At 35.2% G+C, this 15,939-nt stretch overlaps 2 protein-coding genes across 2 annotated transcripts in view; both read left to right on the plus strand.

The window, feature by feature from the left end:
* LOC142337904 (uncharacterized) overlaps positions 1-15,939 on the plus strand; it is a 433,158-nt gene that overhangs the window by 214,064 nt on the left and 203,155 nt on the right. The window lies entirely within an intron of this gene.
* LOC142344184 (uncharacterized) overlaps positions 1-15,939 on the plus strand; it is a 37,891-nt gene that overhangs the window by 14,625 nt on the left and 7,327 nt on the right. The window contains exons 8-11 of the mRNA XM_075395720.1: positions 650-857; positions 1,157-1,234; positions 7,409-7,711; positions 9,306-9,380. Of these exons, the coding sequence (XP_075251835.1) occupies positions 650-857; positions 1,157-1,234; positions 7,409-7,711; positions 9,306-9,380 (664 nt within the window). The remainder of the gene's footprint in view (positions 1-649; positions 858-1,156; positions 1,235-7,408; positions 7,712-9,305; positions 9,381-15,939) is intronic.

A 15,939-nucleotide genomic window follows, 5' to 3' on the forward strand; every position in this document is an offset into this window, starting at 1 on the left:
CGCACACATACGCACGCACATACACATACACACACGCACACATACGCACGCACATACACATACACACAAATGCACACAGACACACACACACAAACATAAACACACACACACACAACACACACACACACAGACACACACACAGACGCACACGCACACACACACACACACACACACACACACACACACACGCACACATACGCACGCACATACACATACACACAAATGCACACAGACACACACACAAACATAAACACACACACACACACACACAACACACACACACGCAGACACACACACACACACACCCATAGATTGGTCATCTTCTTGCTCAGTACTTTTTATAGGTCACTGCATAAGTCAAGCTTGCCTAATATATAGAAAAATACGCTTAATTTAAAAAAAGAACTAAATAGTTTCTATTGATGATTTTCGTTGTTTAAATTGGGGACAAGTTTTCGTAATCTCTGTTTCATAAAAATAATGGGGCATCATTCTATTCATTTGTCTTAATAGAGGTATATATTGAGTGCCTTTCTGTTTTGTAATGTTTCTCTTACCGGTCGAGAACTCGTATCAACGCAGTTTTGTTCTTAACTATTATCAAAGTGTATAAATTTTCTAACTTTTTTTAATTAATTATTTGTTTCAGGTGGACGTTATTTACAATTCAACGACCAATGTGATCAGAGGAATTTGTTTCCTATTCACAAATGGTTTAGGAGCAGCAATTGGGGAATACGAGGATAGTTATAATCATTCTACTTATAACTTCAACTATACTGGATATGGAGTACTGGGCTACTTCAAAGTGTACATGCGAGGATCTGAAATGGTCAAATTGGAGGCATTTTGGATGCGTTAGTTTAAAATTTGACGCGTATTGGATGCCTCAACAAATGTTTTCTTCTCTCCTTTCGTACTTCGGAAATAGCAATTGGTATTTTGTGATCAATAGGGCTGGAGCAGCTAGCTAGAAAAGTGTAACAAACTATAGCTTTTCGATTTTATAGTGAAAGCCAGCAAAAGACTTAGCATCTTGTGGCAAGGTCGAATAGTTTTTCTTCGATAATATTTTTTAATTTGTTGAATACTCTCTAGAAAATATTGAAGAAATGTTTTCATTGCATATGTAATCCTTGATATTTTGACGTTTTAGGACCAGCAGCACCGTGGAATATTTGGACTCAAAGTGTGAAGGACTATTCAAGTGGATTTCACAAAGGATTTTTCGATGGTATGTATGAATGAAGTTTTTGACTCTGTCTATTTGTCTGTTTTGTTGACGCACATTTTTCAAGCTCACAATCGTCAGAATATAAAACTTAACGTCAACTTGAATGCAAAAAATTTTGGTAGTTGGAGCTGTAGGACTTTAATGAAAAGATTAAACAATTTCTAATGAAGCACATTTGTCAAAATTTGTACCTACGTTTGGATTATGCAGCCACCACATTTATTACGACCAGAATAGGAGTATTGCAGAAGTGTACAATCAATTTTAATCAATTTTATTGGAGTGAATTTTGAAGCAGGAAAGGAAACGGCTGAAATAATTGGAGTCCTTTGATTGTTGAACAAAAATGAAGAGTGCAGCAAAAAGAGAGCACATTTTCTTCATATTGCTGTCTTCGAGAAAGCGAGAAATTGAGATATGAAAACCATTTCTCTAAGCGAGCGAAATTTTCTTTGATTAATGTCAGTTTAATGCAGTTCTTTCTTTGTTTTAACCTTTTTTCGGTTAGTTGGTTCGAATTAACTATAGTAATGTTCATAGGATTGTTTCAATATGTTTCTAGAGATCTTGGTAAATAATATGAAATAATATGAGTTGTTAGCATATTTTGAGTTCTTCAGTAATTTTGCGAACTTTTAGGCCGTATTACTACTTCTCGACGTTTTGTTTGTTTTATTGCATTCCATTGCTGAAAATTAAAAGAATGCAATTGCCCGTTGGCGTTCATAGCTTCCAATTGTGTACATTGGTTGAAAAAATAATGTTTCTTGTTAGACCATTGACGAAAAATCGGAAAACTGTAAATAATTTTTTAAAATTTATTGCAGTTTTTCAATTTTTTTCTTCTAATTTTGTTAGAATTGTCAGCCCATTGCGGTTTTTGATTGTTGTCTCAGTATTCTAATTATCGCTGATTTCTCAAAGAAACGATCTTTTTTAAATGCGCACTTCTGTTTTGTATGGATATAAATGAATTTTTCTATTTCTTTAAATTTTTTCCGGTTCAGTTTGTTTTTTCCGCTAAATATTTCATTAATGACTTTAGATTGTTTCTTATTCTATTGAAGACTTCATAATTTAGACAATTTTTGATCAGTTATTTTTTGCAGAATGAAACGCGTAAGAAATATTGAGTGGTTTAGGTGCTGAATAAAATTGAAGAATGGGGCAAAAATAAATTGTTTTTTGTTCATAGCACTGATTTTGAGAGAGCGAGAAATCGATGTGCTTAGACCATTTCTATGAGAGAACAAATTTTTTTTTCATATGCTGCTTTTTAAAACAGTTGTTTTAGAGGTTTGATAATAATGTTGTTTCAATTTTTAGTTTATTTTGATAGTTCTTGTAAAATTTGCTGGAAAAAAAAATAAATTTAACAAAAGTTGGAAAGTTTTTGGTTGAGAAATATGACAAAAAATTGAGAATTTCAACTTTTTCTAATTTTGTGCATTTTTTTCTATTTTCTATATTCTTTGACAAATTTCTTAGCCCATTGCGACTTATTGTTTAGTGATCTGAAATTGAGATTAAAATTGGAGAGTGCAGCGAAAAAGGAGCACATTTTGATCATATTGATGTTTTCAAGAAAGCGAGAAATTGAGTTATGAAAAAATCATTTCTCTAAGCGGGCGAATTTTTTTTTGAACACGTGCGTCAGTTTCAAGCAATTTTTTGGTTTCAATATTTTCAGTTGATTGGTTCAAATGGACTGTACAAATGTTCATAGGATTCATTGAATGGTTTTTAGAGTTTTTGGTAACCAATAGGAGTTGTTTGCATTTTTTGTGTTCTTCATTTATTTGGCGAACTTTTTTCTTGAACTGAGATTTTCTTTTTTTCTTCTCATTTTGATGAAACTGTCAGCCTATTGCGGGTATTGATTGCTGCTCATCTCTGATTTCAGGATGTTTTTGTGTGTGAACTTCTGTTTTTTACGGAAATGAATTAATTTTTCTATTTTTTAACTTTTTCCTGTTCAGTTGGCTTTTTGTGCTAATTGTTTCATTAAATGACTTTAGATTTTTTTTATTTTATTGAAGATTTCATCAATTTGTCAATTTTTGGACTTTTTTGCAGAAAAGACACCTCGATGCGTTTCAGGAATTCTTTCCGGTGATATTTTTGTAATCACTTTTGATTGGAGTGAATTTTGAAGCAGGAAAAGAAACGCAAAAAAATTATTGAGTGGTTTAGGTGCTGAATAAAAATGAAGAATGGGGCAAATTGAAAGAGTTTTTTTGTTCATGTTAAGAGTATTTCTATGAGAGAGCAAAACTTTTTGTTCACATGCTGCTTTTTAAAACATTTCTTTCTGGGATTTGATTATAATTTTGTATTAAATTATAGTTTGTTTTGATATCAGATTAAAAGTTTCTTGTTATTAATTTTAATTTTAAGACAAGTTAAGAAATTTTTGGTTGGGGAAATATGACAAAAATTAAGAATTTTCAACTGTTTTTCTAATTTTGTGCTTTTCAATTTTCTATATTCTTAAACAAAATTCTTAGGCTATTGTGACTTACTCATTGTTTTGTGAGCTTTTTAGTTCTCTTGTTTGCTTAGAGGAATGTTTTCTTGCATCAGCTGCCCTTGTATTATAAAGGAATTCATCCTTTTTTGTTGTTTTGGGATCTGTTCCGGCTATGTTTATTAATGGCTGCAAAGCGATAGCTGAGGCTATCATTGGCATTCTCTTGGCTTTCTTTTAATTCGTCAATCAAAAATGACTTCCTCACTCTAAAATTGACTTTTATTTACATTAATTCAAGATAGGAGATAAGGTCAAATGAGTGTGTGTCACTATAACTGAAGGGTATTCAAGGGCAGCTAATAGAGTCAGCAATACATTAAACATATTATTAACAGCTTAGAATTTTTGAGAAGTTTCTTTTTTGTCTGTTTCTTTTACCATCTTCTTAACCCTGCAGATCTACCAAGCTATTGCGGCTATTTTCTGGAAATCTGCCAGCTAGGTTTATTTTTATTTGAAAAGAGAGAAGAGATTTCCTCAGTAATGTGGTTGTTATCAATTGAGAGAATATAGGTAGTTAGCTAATCGAAGTCACATTGAAGTGAAAAAGACTGCAAAACTCAATGAGAAAATTGTGCAACTTTAGTTGGAAAATTTGTCAAGTAAAAAATCTGTTGAAGAATAGTAGTAGTAGTAGTAGTAGTAGTAGTAGTAGTAGTAGTAGTAGTAGTAGTAGTAGTAGTAGTTGGGATTCGGCCAGGAGATATCTTCATCTGCTGGCACGGGGATCGTCTCCCTTTTTCTTTCGTGATGGTGAATGATGGCATATTACACTCTCCAAGTTGCACTGACAAGTTCGTTGTAATTTGCGTTGAAGAAAGTCCAGAGAACACGTAGTAGTCGTTGTTTTAGGCCAGTGGGGTTATTGATGTCGATCGTTGCTGGCAGTCTGTTGACGAGGGCACCGGTACGGAAGAAAAAGCTCTGCTCGCTTTGGCTTTTACGTGGTTTGCGGTGGTCAAATCTAACGTCGTGTGAAGATCGGATGTCACGAGTGCATTTCCTCAAACAAAAGTATGGATTAAAATCGATATCAAAATATCCCGTCATACATTTGGATAGAGTGAGCAGATCTTGTAATTGCATGTATAATGACAGGGGAAGTATTCCAGCTTTTAACAGGAGCTCTTTGTAAGTACTGTTTCGGTCCGAGCAAACCCATTTAAGAGCCCGTTTCTGGACATTTTCTAATGATTTCAAATTGTCGATATTGGCATACCAGCAACTACTGCCGTAAATAAGAACAGGGATTAACATGGATTTGAAAAGATTCAGTTTAACAGACATGGTAAGAAGGGGCGAGCTCCTTTTCAACAGGCATAAAACACCTATCGCTTTATTACATGCTGCTCTAATGTGATCAGCCCATTTAAGATCTCGGGATATCAACAAACCCAAGTCTTTTTGCACAATATGTTTTTGTATCTCGTTGCCTGAAAAGAAAAACGCCTTGGTTGTATTGCCGAAGTCAAGATGGGTGCATTTCTTAACGTTTAGTTTGTTATGATCACTCCACTTTTTAATTCTTGATAAGTCCAGCTGAAAGAGCAATGAGGAGCTGTTGATTGAGATGAATTTCGCATCGTCGGCACATAGCAGGGGTTGGCAATTCTTGCAGTTCAGAGGCAAATCATTTATATAAAGAAGAAAGAGAAGGCTGGCGAGGATTGAGCCTTGTGGGACCCCACTGGTAACCGGAATTTCTTCGGAAAGGGTTCCGTTGATTCGCACACATTGAGTTCTGTTCGCTAAGTATGATTGCATCAATTTAAAAACTCTGCCACGAATCCCCATTTTATATAGTTTCTGTAACAAAATCCCGTGATCGACATTGTCGAAAGCTTTTTCGTAGTCAGTGTAAATGACGTGAATTTCGTCGTCAGAATCTAGGGAATTGTAGATTTTCTCAAGGTATATTAGTAATTGAGTGATACAAGAGCGTTGCTTCCGGAATCCGAATTGAGAATCACTGAAATAGGGTGATGCGTATCTATAAAGAGAATCAAACAAAGTTCGCTCGAAAATTTTTGAGATAATACAAAGGAGTGATATTTGCCTGTAGTTTTCTACATTCGCTTTAGAAAGTTGAAAGTAAATTGTTAACAAGTTTGAATCCTTTGAGATAGACGATAGAGAAGCCAGTTTTTTTAATTGTTCGTTATTGGTGCTTCCTGCAATTAAATTTACTTTGCTTATACAAATATTTTATCCCTAATTCTGATGTCGGGAGTGGTTTTCTAGAGCAGTAAACAATAGAATTTTTTGGCAGAAAGGAGACTTCAAATCTGTAGCAAACCCAGGTCGAGGTGGCCAGACCGAATTGAGCTCTGATCCGACCATCTTCAAGCGCACACATGTTCTCGGTGCGCTCGAATTACATGGTCTGGAAAAGGCTTCGAGCGCAGATTTGTCTGTACAAAGGTCTTGAACTTGCCTGATCAGAGGCCACTTTGGTCTTGGACGGTCTGATCAGAGGCAGTTTCAAGCGCTCAGTAGTCTGACCAGAGACCAAGTCGAACAAATTTTTTTCAAGTTTTTTTTTGTTTTTTTTACGGACATTTGTTGTCTCTGGTAAGGTTCAAGAATAAAGCAGCATTCTGATCAGATCTCCATCTGAAAATCTGATGGGTTTGATCAGAACCAAGGGGTCTAGCTGATAGCAACTGCCGGTCCACTCAAAAAAATATTTTGAATCAAAGTAGATCAAGACGTTTTTATGCAAAGCTGTCTAAGTTTATTTATTCAGTTACAAGCATATATAAATGGCATACTCAATAATTTTTCGAACAATTTTTTTGGTTTTATTTTCATTAGCAATAAATTTAGGATTGGCTTTTTGTTAGTTGATTATAAGAGTGATAACATCGATTTTCATGAAATGAATACATTTTAACGATACTGAGAGATTTGTTCATGTTCAAAATCATTCTCTGATCAGACTATTTTTAACGACTATTTTTTTAGTCTAAACAGAGGCAACTTCGAGCGCACTTCAGTTTGATCAGAGGCGGATTCGAGCGCACACTAGTCTGATCAGGGCATGGCTTTCGAGCGCACAATAGTCTGATCAGAACAGGTTTTCGAGCGCGCTTTAAGCGCACATGGAGCTCCGAGCGCACGATAGTCTAATCAGAGGACACTTCGGTCTGAGTCGGTGTGATCAGAGGTCGCTTTTGTCTGGGACGGTCTCATCAGAAGCCATTTTGGTCTGGACCTCACCCTGGGAAACCGCTAAATTGTTTTTTGGCATTTTGAATGAGTTTCGAGCACTAGCTAGTCTTAGGCTAGAAGCCTTTTAACAAAGAAAGAAAAAACAACAAAATTCAAATTCATAAAAAGTGGCTTACATTTGAAAACAGAATAGAAGATGCGGAAGCTTTGAAAATATTGAAAACCCATACTGACTTCCATATTTGACCTTTAACTAAGAACAATGCTCATTATGATCAGAGCACGCTTCATGAAAACCTCCATAATTTATAACTCCCCAAACAGAAGTATGAACCGTGTTTTTTTTTAATTTGCAAACAGAGCAGACGAAGATTTGGCCTCTTCTACGTTTAAGAAACCAAGCACAGTCCAACCGACGCCTTAAAAAAATTTGAATTGAGCGGTTTTAATATTATAATGCCCCTGTGTTACAGAATCAGATGACGATGACGCTGACCAAATTGAAGTTCGCTTCTGGCTTCCCTTTGACAGTAATGATGGTAAAGCGATAACAATGAGCATCAATGGCACTTTCGAGAGAGATGATCCGAATGGTGCCAATCTGACACTGGATGGATCCTTGACTCCTTTCAGACGAGGAGGAGACTACACGACCAGAGCCTTCTACCTCGTAGCTCAGACCTCCTACTCTTTTAGTCTCTATGGTACAGCTACAGTCACAGAATTGGACCACGGTTTGACCTCACTCAGCAGTGAATCTGTCACCTTCGAAACACGTGAGTTGTTTCATCAAATTATCTGCTGTTAGACCTGTCTATAACTGTGTCTGTCCTTTGTCAAAAGAAAACTGGGTTTTTCCCCAGTATAGCCCCCCACACACACACACACGAAAATATACCGAACACTATGGTATAATTACCATGATTGCGGGGCTGTACGTTATATATGGCCACTAAGTGGGGGGGGGGGGGGGGAGGTGGGGTGCTATAGTTGGAAAGACCCAGAAAACTAATGGGCGTAGCTTATAAACACATTTTTTCATTTTAAGTATTGTTTACGTGACTCTAATGAAATCTGTGAAAATCTGAGGGGTGGAATCAATCGAAGATGGAATGGAATTTCGAAGTGGCTTCTGCAGATTGACATAACCCTGCTTGAAAAAGGAAGTGGTTTGAACTTTGCCATTGCATATAGAGAAACCTGGCATTGTAGAATCTGTCACTGTAGAGATTCGTTTTTTTATGACTTTAAGGTGTGTGTTTTAATGCCAATATATGCAACAAATGGTCTTGTGGCCTGCCTTTTCTAACCAAGTCTGAGGCATTCCGGTCAAACTCATTAACCATTATCCATCTGCTTTATGAAAATACCCGAGTGGTCACGTGTTGCCAATTATGTTAACTTTACATTCTTTTCCAGCTAAGAACCATATCGTGGTTTAACCAAAACCTCTACTTCTGACAACAACCTCTTAACAACCCCCCCCCCCCCCCCCCCGGCATTACCCTTTTAACATCCAACAATTACAAAATTTGCTGGTCTCGCTAGCAAGTTAACACACCTTTTATTAAAACTGTCCACATGCGTGTGACTATTTCAGACTATAAAAACACGTGTCTGGATCCTTTCAAACCCTGTAAACACGTGTAAATGCCCCCTCCCTTCTATTAAACACTTGCAAACACCAATCTTGTCCCGATAGACACTTGGAGAAATCTTAGTGAAGTGAATAGCTGCATATTGAGCAAAATGTCACTTATTGAAACGCTGTATCCTAATTCTATATGGTCAGCTCAGTTATGTGTCAGTTTATCCTTATTGTGTTTATCCCTATTATAAAAATCCATGAAAATCTTAACAAAAAAATCATCAATTAGCAATTTTGTTAGGTTACAGGCACTCGGCCTGTATTTGGCGAGTATTTTGGTTATGATAAACTGTCACTTGCTACGCCGTTTCAAGATAGTCAACGTTATCTTTATGCTCAAGGTGCATCGCTCGAAAATTCAAAATTGCTTTCGAAATTTTTAATTCTTGTCATGATTTTTCGATGAACATGATGTGAAACAAAGATCAGAGGTGAGAAGAAAATTCCAAGATACTTTTACTGCACATACTGAGATAGCGAGATACTCTTAGGATACACTGATAGAGTACTCTCAATCCAACTATATGCATTTGGATTACAACGTTTCACTATACTAATTTGCTTGACGCTGGAGTCCGCTATGTTTCATATAGCGCAACATGTGTATGCGTTGAAATTCAATGCTCTACTCTGGTTTGTCATTAATTCCCATTTGCAAAAAAGGAAATTGAGTTATTCATTTGTTAGCTGTCGCCATTTTCAGCTCTCCTCGCATTTTTCAGCTAATGGTGCGCGACTTTCCTGTACAGAGGACGCCAACATGACGTACCAGATTGAATACGAATCAGTGCCTGAAAGTAAGTGCCTGGTTAGAAGTACTAGATATTCCCATCGATTGATCATGATAAAGACAAGAAACACCATCAGTGAATCCATATGCCCCATTTTTATTTCGCGCTAAGCATTGACATCCAAATTCTATGCAGTAATCGTGAGTTTCTCTAAGTCATACTATGAGTTTACGCTAAATAGTCATGGATGATAGTTACAAATTTTTTGTTTTCATTTTTGTTCCTTTTTCATTTTGACCTCATAACTGTTTCTTCTCTAGCTCAGTTTTTTGCCATCATCCTGTTGCAATTTTTTATCGGAACTCCTAAGAACTGATCCAGCAATCTGTTCTGAACGAGCCAGAAACCAAGCCAATGCTCTACTGTTAATTTCAATTGAAATGATAAGGAACAACACTTTAACTACGCTCAGCGTTAAAATTAATTTGAGTACAAATAAGTTATTGACAATAAAAAATTATCCATAAATTTATAATGGTCCATTGGTTGGATTCATAGTTTCCATGAATGAAACACTATTGGTTTGATCAGTAGATGAAATCATCTAGTTTCTTGCATTGATAAAGCAATTGATTATTAAATTGCCTGATTCATTGTTGCAAACAATTATGCAACTTCAACCGCACCCAAAAATTCTATGAAACGTTATATGATGAGCTAAATTGTCGAGTCTCGTTTTGTAAACCAATTGGTTTCTTTAAATCACTTAATCTTTTATTATTGTTATTCGGCAGAAAGACAACTTTGTGGACCTCTTAAATACCTAGTTGCTCTTTTAATTGGTGCCACTCTGTTATCAACTTTTTTGAAATTTGATTTCATTGTAAATTCTCATTTTTTAACATCCTTTTGGTCACATGGGTTGATAGTCGTTTGAGAACACTGCATAACCGTTTTTCACCTTTCACTTCACAAATATCAACAACCAGTCAAATGCAGATTAAATTTTAGAGATCAAAATTGATTCTTCAGTTTATAAATTTACTTTCGTCCTATTTGGTTAATGATCCCAGGTTGAGGTACCAGACCGAAAGTCCATATGACCAAATCGTCCAGACGGAACTTATCTATGTCCAGACTTTTGTGCGTTCAAAAATAATCAATTATGCGTTCTTCGTGCGTTCAAAAACACAAAACCCTATGTCCAGACTTTCGTGCGTTCAAAATTATATATGACCAGACTTTCGTGCGTTCTGAACCAAAATTCGTGCGCTCAAATTTTGAAAAATTATGCGTTCATGTCCAGACTATCGTGCGTTCAAAAAAAACCTTTGTCCAGACTTTCGTGCGGTAAAAATTTCTCTGCGTTCTTTGTGCGTTCAAAAGTGCGTATGTCCAGACCTTCGTGCGTTTATGTCCAGACCTATCGCCAGTCTTAATCCCAATTTGTATAAAACGTTTTTATAATGTATTCAGGGTGATGATTGTGATAAAGTGCCCCAGCATTTGGTACTTTTAAAAACTAAAAAGTTCTCTGTGAATTATATACTCTCTGTATATACTTTTCGGCTACTGCCATAACCGTAAAGAAATGGCAGAACTAGTATATAAAGGTCTACTCTTCTTAGACGTGTCGATTTATTGGATCTTTTCCGTTTGTGTCCCCTAGCTTAGTGGGGGCAAACTATGAGCCCCCCCCCCCCTTGGACGCTCGTGCCATATTTTTACATAGAGATTTAACATCTATCGACAGGTACTCTGCAACTGAGGGCGCAAAACGCACTGGGGTGGGCAGAATCGAACAAATCCGCTTTATTAATGGATATAAACAAGGTCAAAAGCTAGGTGAAATTATTAATAACGAATGAGTAAAAAAGATGGGCGTAAGTTTTTTGGAGAAAACATGAAAGTTGAACCATAACCGTTGGGTTAAATAATTACACGCTGAAAAAAATCAAACTACTATTCACAATGCTTTGATAACAATTAAATAACGTTATCGCACTGAAGTTGTTCGTATGGGCTGCTAAAATTAAAAAATAGGATTTGAAAGAACCAATATGTCTACTCTCAGGTAACTTCGCTGTTTTGTTCTAAGACCTCGTTTAACAAATATGCTGCAGGCAAACGTACAAGTTCTAACATCTGAAAAGAGCATCACGAGAGCTGTCGTCCTTGCTGTGTTAGCAGAAAACTTTTATTCCCTATTCAATTTGACGAATTTTGCTCTGTATAATTTTAGCAGTGAAAATCTGCAGGCAAATTCAATTGAACTAGAGATGAGAAAGCAATACTGATTTTAAAACAACAGTTCTAACATTCAAAGAGATAACATTCCTAACAATACATACAAAAGTGTTTTTTGAACAGCAAATTTGCATCGTTTTGTAACCAAGCCAATGAACGATTGGGTTGTGTTTTATGAGTCCGCTTTGAAAACAATATCTATTTTTTCAGGTTCTGATCCATTTCTAAAGTATAAATATTCTGTCCGATCAGCATTTAGAGTCAACTGGTTCTTATTCAATTAGTTATATATTTCTTCCAAAACTCGTTTCAACTGCAAACTGAACAATGTCAAAATTGCCACTAAGTGTTTTGGCGAAATCAATCAAAAGTAAAAGAATGTAGAGATCTGAGGTTTTTAACATATTGAAGACCATGATTAAGCATTAATCCTTTCTCGGGGCACATTAGCAAGTTTAACGCATAGAGTTCTTTTACTAAGGAAAAAATCTTTAGAAGTCAAATTGTTGACAATGACAAATCGAAATTTTTGGCTTTTCTCGAAAAAAATATGAGCAAAATTGAATTTAAAATTTCCGCGAGATCAAATAAAATGGCTCGGACTTCGTTTTCATTGTGTAATTTTTCTATTACTGTTACATTGATATAGAGTAAACGTCTGTAAAAAATATTCTTTAGAAAACCAAATTGTCTCTTATATAAAAGATTTTTTTGTTAACGTAAACTAGTAACTGAATGAGAAGAAGTCTTTATAAGAGTGTCGCAAATGTTGGTGTTACAGACGCGGGACGATAGTTTTTCAAAGTGGTTGCTGCTCTTTTTGAACTGGTTTTATATGTGCATGCTTTAGAACTGCATGGAAAACATTACACTTAAAACACTTGTTATATATGAACTGTAGATGAATAGCGTTTTCCGGGTTTTTATTTATAAAGTCTCGCCCAGGAGCTGTATAGTTGTCCGAATTGTATATAGCTGTGTAAACATTTATTTTTGTCCCATCAATTTTCATGGGACGCAATATATTTTTGGTTATAATTCTTTGGACTTAAGCAAGATTATCTATTGTTTCTCTTTTCGAATGCAGGTGCCTAGTTGGGCGAGAAAGGGGTAGTCAGTTTGGAAGGAATTCTTGTATTATTTTTTAGTTCGATTGTTTTTTTGACGTTCATCTTGAGACGTTATCTTTGTTTTTTTTCTCTGTAGAGATTGTAATACTGAATGAATGATTATTTCAAATAAAATTAAAGTAAGTTGCGAGGTAAATCTGTCTACTTAAATGTTTATTCCTGTTTCATTATACTACTCCTATAAAGTCCGTTTTTCATCAGGGATACAACAACGAGATCAATCAATTTTTCAAAACATTATACTGTGTTAGTAGAATTTATGTATCTTTTCATTAATTATCCAATTTATATCAAAAACTCTACGAGTTTTCCAGATTTTTGAAGTTGCGAAAACAGATAATGAATTCTTCAAACCTGTTGTTATTTCAAATAAAATAAGATGAAAATTTGGTTGCCGTCAAATCAAATGCAAGTCCAAATCCAATCCAATTCCAATTCTTACAGTCAAATATCTATTGGACAAGTCGTTTTCTTAAGTTTTCATTTTCGCAATGTTATAAGACAAATTTCGAAGAACTTCGCCTTCTGAAAATTTCGGATCTTTTCCGTTTGCCTCCCCCCCCCCCCCCCCCCACTCTCACTGTTTTTCATCGTTCATTTGAAGAGCTTCTTCAAATATCAAAAACCTCTTTTGAAAAGAACACGCTTCCAATTGGATCAAGTTATCATTCCAGACAATACTAAAATTCCTATAACCATAATTAAACTAACTATGGTTGAGTCCATCTCAACCTCACTAAATGTTTCTGGTTTCATATAAGTTACTGTTGAAGGTTCTGCAACCATTTTGAAACCCATCCCCATTTTGAATTTATTTTTCTAAAATTTTCGGTGTACTTAGCTTCTTGGTTTTAATTCTTGTTTTTTCCCGGTTTATTTCAAATTATTCACTGTATTTTAGTTCTTGTTTCTTCACATTATGTAATATTTCTCCAGATTGTTTATCATATTAACGTGCAAACAAATCAGTTTCATTTTTCACCGCATTTTTCAAAATACTTGTAATCCATTGTTTATTATCTTTTCTCAGTTTCAATTTATGGTAGAATATTCCCGTTTGTTCATTAGCACTGTTTCTCAGAACCCGTAAAATATCCCTACAACCAAATTCAAAGTAAAAATGGTTTATAAAGAAAAGTGCCATGGTGTTTCTGAAAAAAATTTCGGCGCTTTTTTCTGATATCCAATTTATTCTCTAAATCTAATTTGAGAAAACATACGCCAGCTGTGTGCTAAACTTGGGCGAATTCCAACTGGGGAGCGGTTGGCTTCGTCAGTAGTTAGCTACGGTTCGTGAGGCTAGCTTTAGCTCAATTGCAGGGGCGTGAGGTGTGCGCAGTGGTGAGGGGGTGCAACAAGGGAATTGATGGGGGTCTTTGGCTGCACGGGGCCATATCCTGAGCGATGTGCAGGGGTGGGGATTGGGGGTGAAAAGTGAGGTGGGGACCGAAGTGGGGAAAATGGTTTTTTGGGAGGGGTTCCAACTCAAAAACCGTCCTTCAAACAATGAGTATACGTTTCAAAAATGTCATGTTAATTGCAAGTAGTGTCTAATCGGTACCCCCATTTATCCACTACTCTCTATTCACTCATATACACTTTAAAACTATCATTTATTGTCCCACTTAGAGCAATCCACTAATCGAAACCCCTGTTTTATCCACTACTCTCTATTCACTCGTATACATTTTAAAACTATTATTTAGTGTCCCACTTAGAGCAATCCACTAACCGGTACCCCCTTTTATCCGCTACTACACCCACTAATTTATGCATCACAAAACACAGATATTTTCTCTTTTTTAGAAAATAAAAACATATACCTAAATATAAAAGTTTTCACCTCAAATATTATAGACTTTAACATGCTCTTTAAATCTATACCTAGTACGGCTAGATCTATATCTATGTAACTAAACCCATAATCTTTTTTTATTTGTTTTAAACCTATAATAAGATATGTTTATTAAGCTTACAAATAATACAAGATAAAAATGACTCCGGTTCATTAAAATGTTTACTCATATGGTCCTATCTGTTTTTCTCTTTAATGACCACTTCAAAAATAAAACATTCATACGGTTCTCTACATTAATAACAACATTTTTTTCACTTTTGATCTCTAAAATTAAGACATTTGAAAGCATTTTTTATATTTTGAAAATTCATTTTTCCCCTAACGAAACGGATATCAACAGAAGCATCGAGTGTATTCTCTGCAATTTATCTTTCAATTCAAAAAAAGAGTTTCTCAACCACACTTTAACAAGCGAACACTTAGTAAGAACCAGAGAACTGATTGATGATGAAGATGAAGACTCTTTTTTATAAAGCTGAATATAAAACTGTAACTAAATCTAAAACTAATGTTGAAAAATAGTCAAAAACCCATCCTGATGATAGTATCTATACTGGAATTCAGTACAAAAAAAATGCCATGAAGTATTGAGAAAAGAGTAGCTCTAACTACTCACACATATAGTCATAATAGAAGTTATCTAGAAGATACTGAAGACTATGATATAAACTCTAGTTTGAACATGAGAAATTTTTATATTTCTGATAAAGTTAAAACCTACATTGAAGATATAGATGAAGCAATTAATTGCTCGGTAGAAGAAATCAAAAGATGTTACCAGGTTAGAAAAGTTAAGAGTTAGACATCTAATTGGAATAGAGAATTATTTAAAATTAACGAAGCTTTAAACACTCAACCGCAACATAAAAAATAGAAGATGTTAACGGTGAGATAATAGTAGGTAAATACTATGAACAGGAAAAAGTAAAGTCTGGCATTCATTTTGAATCTAATAAAAAAAGTTTAGAAATCACTTGGAATAGACCTTCGGTCAGCTACGAAGTAGATCAGGGAACCTGATTTGCAGATAGACCTTTGGTCATAGGCAGCTTTGCTGACAATTTTTCTCAATATAAATAATGAAAAGAAGGAGATTCAATGAGGCTAAACAACAAACAGTATTCAACTCCGCTGACCGTAGGAACAACTTAACACTAAGTAAAGACCATCAACTATTCTTAGAAGATAATAGTAAAACTGATATGAAATTAATCGTAAAATAAAAAAAAATTACACCCACCTCTTGATATGAAAGATGCTGTTAATATAAAATATTATGATAATAACTTATTATCGTCTAATTGTAAGGCAGATTTATTAGTTAAAAATATAACTGAATTAAGAAAAGTTGAATTTGAAGAGTTTACAACTTATCAACTAAATGCAACAT

The sequence above is a fragment of the Convolutriloba macropyga genome, chromosome 1 (assembly GCF_964194025.1).
Source record: "Convolutriloba macropyga chromosome 1, txConMacr16.3, whole genome shotgun sequence".
In the NCBI taxonomy this organism is placed as follows: Eukaryota; Metazoa; Xenacoelomorpha; order Acoela; family Convolutidae; genus Convolutriloba; species Convolutriloba macropyga.